The sequence below is a fragment of the Sinocyclocheilus grahami genome, unplaced genomic scaffold, assembly GCF_001515645.1.
Source record: "Sinocyclocheilus grahami isolate Dianchi unplaced genomic scaffold, SAMN03320097.WGS_v1.1 scaffold612.1, whole genome shotgun sequence".
Taxonomy (NCBI): Eukaryota; Metazoa; Chordata; class Actinopteri; order Cypriniformes; family Cyprinidae; genus Sinocyclocheilus; species Sinocyclocheilus grahami.
In genome coordinates this window covers 446,465-451,952 of record NW_015505791.1, presented here as the reverse complement: position 1 = coordinate 451,952, position 5,488 = coordinate 446,465, and the positions used below count along the sequence as shown (strand labels likewise).

At 42.2% G+C, this 5,488-nt stretch overlaps 1 protein-coding gene across 1 annotated transcript in view; it reads right to left on the bottom strand.

Annotated features, from left to right (window-relative positions):
* The window catches only part of LOC107557625 (tripartite motif-containing protein 16-like protein), a 14,713-nt gene extending 12,638 nt beyond the window's left edge, over positions 1–2,075 (bottom strand). Inside the window, exons 1-3 of the mRNA XM_016241104.1 lie at positions 1,467–2,075; positions 1,020–1,115; positions 706–939 (exon numbers count right to left, since the gene is read on the bottom strand). Coding sequence (XP_016096590.1) covers positions 706–939; positions 1,020–1,115; positions 1,467–2,051 — 915 coding nt within the window. The 5' untranslated portion in view covers positions 2,052–2,075. The remainder of the gene's footprint in view (positions 1–705; positions 940–1,019; positions 1,116–1,466) is intronic.
* Between the last annotated feature and the right edge of the window lie 3,413 nt (positions 2,076–5,488).

Here is a 5,488-nt window from a genome sequence, read left to right as displayed (position 1 = left end):
CACATCTAAAGACCCCTCTGTCAAGCTCCTGAAGTTTGCAGACGACACCACACTCATTGGCCTCATTCAGGACGGTGACGAGTCTGCTTACAGACAGGAGGCTCAAAACTGTGGAGATGACCGTGGACTTCAGGAAAAACCTCCCTGCACTCCCTGCCCTCCCTGCACAATCATTGACAGCACTGTGACTGCAGTGGAGTCATTCAGGTTCCTGGGCACCACAATCTCTCAGGACCTGAAGTGGGACACTCACATTGTTTCAACTGTTGCCATCTGGTCGATGCTACAGAGCACTGAGCACCAGAACGACCAGACACAGGAACAGTTTCTTCCCTCAGGCAATCCATCTCATGAACACTTAACAATAACTGTGGAACACACACTATTGATACATTCATACACTTATTTATCTAACACTCATACTCAGTCTACACCTAAAATTTGCACATAATATACAGTACCTGTACATACAAAACTGTCTATTGTAATATACCTGCACATACAATTGTCGATTTATATATTTGTATTCCTTATTTACTTGTTCTATTTTTTTATTTTTTATTATCTGTGTTTTTTGTTCTGTCACTGTCATTCTGTTACACTGTGGAAGCTTCTGTCACGAAAACAAATTCCTCGTATGTGTAAACATACCTGGCAATAAAGCTCATTCTGATTCTGATTCTGATTCTTCTAGATCTCTGTTACCTGCAGGAACTGGATGTGATCCTGTGTGTGTGAAAGCTGCTCCAGCTCAGCGTCTCTCCTCCTCAGATCATTGATCTCCTGCTCCAGTCGCTCCAGTCGTCCTTCAGCTCGACTCACTGCAGTCTTTTCCTGATCTCTGATCAGCCGTATCAGCTCAGATCGGCTTCTCTCAATGGAGCGGATGAGCTCAGTAAAGATCCTCTCACTGTCCTCCACTGCTGTCTGTGCAGAGCGCTGTTAGGACACACAGTGATTCAGGCTTCAGTGAGTCTGAACTGAGACCGAGACAAACTTCTCTTCTTCTCCAGACTCACCTTATGAGACTCCACAGCCTCTCTCAGCTGCTGAAGATCTTTCTCTCTCTGCTGGATTCTCTGCTGGAATGTCTCCTGCATCTTCTTCAGCTGCTTCTGCAGGACAAACAGATGATAGTGAACGTCACAGAAAACTACTGGCACTAAATCATCATGTGAACAGATGAATCCAGTAAAAGTGGAGCTGATAACTAATGGCTGTAAGCTCAAAGTCCAAAAAGGATGATTGATCATTTACCACCATCGTACATTAATTAACATGAAGATTAAGGCTTGCTTCATGCTGCAAGTGTAAGTATTATAAAAGTGAAACTGACACAGACATAGAGCTTCACACTGACAGTGTTTCTGTCTTCTGTGTAATTAAGCTGCGGCTCTACACACAGAAAATAAACAGATTGTTGGATTACTGCACTGAGTATTAACTTGATTTCTAGTTTTAAATACCTGTTTCTCTGTCCTCTGGTCTGCAGCTGGTATAATGTCATGGTTTTTATGGTCATCCGTCGTACACAGCACACATATACATATACATTTCTGGTCAGTGCGACAGAAAACCTCGAAGAGCTTCTCATGTTTCTGGCAGATCATCTCCTGCAGTTGTCCAGTGGCTTCAGTCAAATTGTGTCTCTTTCCTTTAAACAAACTCTCATGTTGTTCGAGGTGATTCTGACAGTAAGAGTTCAGACACACCAGACAGTACTTGACGGCTTTGTATTTTCTTCCAGTACAGACGTCACACTGCACATCTCCAGCTCCAGCGTCACAGTCAGCAGAGAGTTTGGTCTTCTTCAGTTTCTCCACCACTTCAGCCAGCATGGTGTTTCTAGCTAAAGCAGGTCTTGGACTGAAGGTCTGTCTGCACTGAGGGCAGCTGTAGACGCTCATCTGATCCTCCTGATCCCAGCAGCCTGTAATACAGATCTTACAGTAACTGTGTCCACAGGGAATGGCCACTGGATCCTTCAGGAGATCCTGACACACTGGACACAAGAACTCCTTCTTATTTACTGAAATTCTGTCTTCTTCCATTTTACTGCATGAATACAGAAACACAAACACACAGCAGCCCAACTACTCTTCAGCTTCTCTTCTACTGAAATCAGGTGACTCCTGTTTTTTTTTTCTGTGTTTGTGTGACGTGTTTTAAAAAAAAACAGGTTTGTCTGCAAGTCTTTGTAGCAGTTTCCTCATTCCTGCTCCTACAGAATCTCCTATACACACACACATGCTGATAATCATATCTTAAGTAGAGTCAAAATAGAAAAGTGAAGTTTATTAAAACAGATTTTGAATTTCTTTAAAAGATTACAAATATTTAAGGCTGCTATATAGATACAGTTAATTGATACAAAAATGTCCTGTTGGTTTTATTTAGAGCTGCCCTGAATAAGCTGTTTAACACAAGACCACCAGAACACCCACCACACACACCAGCTTATTAGTAGAGAGGAGACAGAGTGATGAAGCCCATCAGTAGATATATGGGATGATTAGTAGGCCATGATGCTCAGAAGCCAGCATTCTCTTTCGAAATGGTTTCTCACATTGCGAGAATACACTTGGGGAACAATGTCCAATATAGGGCTGAATCAATTAGTTAACATTATCACAATGTCAACAATACAAATTGTCAACAATAATTTTTGTTGTTGAGTATTCGTTTGAACTCATATGACCTGATGTAAGTGGCAATAATGTGATTTGAGCAGTGTGGCAATGAAGCCCAAGACTGTAATTCAGCCCTCCTGGATGCAATTCAAGAGAAGACAGCGCTTCAGAGCAAACACAGCTGAACCTGAAGCTGCTGAGTGGTGTTTGGATGAATATGTAAACATGCTGTGCCTTCGTACTTTCCTCTCAATAACAAAATAAACACAACAAAAACTGACAGTGGTGTGAAAGCAGCATTTAAGAACCCATCTGATTACAAAGACTTGAATGTTTGATATGGACGTTTTTAAAAAACAGGTTTCTCTGCGAGTCTGCGAAGCAGGTTCCTCATTCCTGCTCCTCTAGAGTCTCTCTCACACACACACACATACACACACACACACACACACAGACAGTGTAATGCAGAGCATGGTGACACAGTGTCTGTTCTGTTCATGTCAGTGTTGTGTGTTATTCAGATGAACTTAGAATGCCTTGAAATTATAAAACAATTAATGAAATTGAATTGAGGGAGCAAACAGTTTGCTGATGTCACTTCTGCCGCGTGTTTTGAGTTTGGAGCTCCCTCAAGTTAATTCTTTATTGTCTATTTTTTTTATATTAAAATCAATTTATATACCATAATTTTCGTTTCTATAACATGTGAACATTTCTCCTCTCGTACTCAACAACAAAAACAATCGGAGCACCTTCTCACAAGTTTTATTTTGATTTCCCGATTCCGCTACTAGTTTATAGCCCATTAGCATCACCAGTGCGGCTGTCGCTAATCTTGCTTACTCTATTCACACACATTACTATTGTTTTACTCACTGTTACTTGCTCTAATGGCGGATATGTTTCTAACTTTGAGTGCAGGTGAGGACACTCGGTGCAGCTTGAGCTGGAGGCCATGGAGAAGCAGATCCATGAGCTACTGGAGAAGCAGGCCCAGCTGAGAGAGCAGAGAGCCATGGTGGAAACATCCCGGGCTGATCCTCACAAGTCCGGGGTAAGTTTACAGCGTGATATTAATGCTCCCACCACCTCTACTCCGTGTGTTTCTCTGCACAGGCCTTATACAGGACACGATCTTCCCAGGTCTCCTTTACTCCGATGTCGGGATACTGGGTGCACCAGCAGCGGAAGACGTGAGACAGGCCCCGAGCAAGGACCTCTCCCCCCCGCCGCCTCCGGTTTTCGAGAAATAAATATTTCCTCACAGTTTAATAGTAATAACTATGAATTTCTTCACTGATAAAATAGATATCATCAGAAATACAATAACAAATGTAGAATCATGTATGTACCAAATGTATCATGTAAATGTAGAATGTACAACATATTTTAATTTAGCTTCATTCATCGCACCCAAAGAAAAACTTCAGTGCTTTGCAACTATAGAACAACTATAGGAGATCTCCACCTGGAACTACTTCGCTCCCCTTCGTGAGACAGAATGCGGCACTGTGATCGTCGAAGACTGCGTCGTCTGACATGTCTGAGCATCCTTAGCTAAAGGTAAGGTGCACACTCACTGTTTCCCTGGTGCTCGTGTTCTCGATGTTTCTGTGTGGATACCCGCGATCCTGAAGGGTGACGAGAGCATCGGCGCGGTCCTGCTGCGCACAAGGGTGAATGACATCAAGCTGCGGCAGACGGAGACACTGAAGAGGGACTTCAGGAGCCTGATCGAGACGGTACACAGCACATCACCTGCAACGGGGATTATCGTGTCAGGACCGCTTCCCACGTATCGACGAGGACACGAAAGGTTCAGTAGACTGTTTTCTTCAAACAAATTGTTATTATCATGGTGTAAAGAACAGAAACAGCTCTTTGTTAATAAGTGGAATCTTTTCTGGGAGTGTCCTAGGCTTTTTCGCGCTGATGGCCTGCACCCCAGCAGAACTCCTGTTGGACAACATCTCCAGGATGCTACAATCCATATGACTAGTAAACCAATGATCAAATAACTGCTATGATGGCTTTTGTTCTACCCGCTTAAATGATAGAAGTACTTGCGCTGTCCAATCTTTAAAGACTGTGTCTGTTCCCCAAACAGTGAGGTAAGAAATACATTTTATGCAGGATCTAGAAAAAATCTGATCGTGAATAAACCGGAAAAATGCAAAATAAATAAACAAAAAAACATTTTAAGGCCAAGGCCTGGCACGAATTTAGGGTGTCCTTAGAAGACTAGCTCAGCATCCCCATCTTCTCAGAATCTAACAGAACCACAGACTGAAGGTGGGTCGCTGATGTGTTTGCCTTTATCCTCTATCGAGGTCACACCTCTGGGATTTGAGTGAGCCAATGGTGTCTTGAACTTTTGGAGGGAAAGTTTACGACACTTTGTCACAGAGCATGGTATTTTGCATATGTAATTTGATTGGGTGTTTATGCAAAAACTACTAAAGATTCTTGGAATACACATATATTGTCTATGTAGCAACATATAATATACACTCTCATTTAGATAATCAGAAGACAAATTCATAGATACTAAACATGGTATAGGTAAGATTATATGAAGGAGTGGTTCTATCATAAGCATGCATAAAACAGTATACAATACAAAAGACAATATTCAAGAACAGTAACAACATACACAATGACCTGAAGGATATGTGTGTTCATTCAAAGAAAGGTTTTCCTATGAATTAATTAGAGACGAGTCCATTTTTATGGGCATTATGTTTTTACTATGGTTGAAAGATGGTGAGAGGGAGAACTCTCAGGTTGTAAAGTTTATCTGATCTGGCTGAGGTGTCCTGATTGCCATGGTAACCAGGGGCCTGGGGTCATTCCCAGAC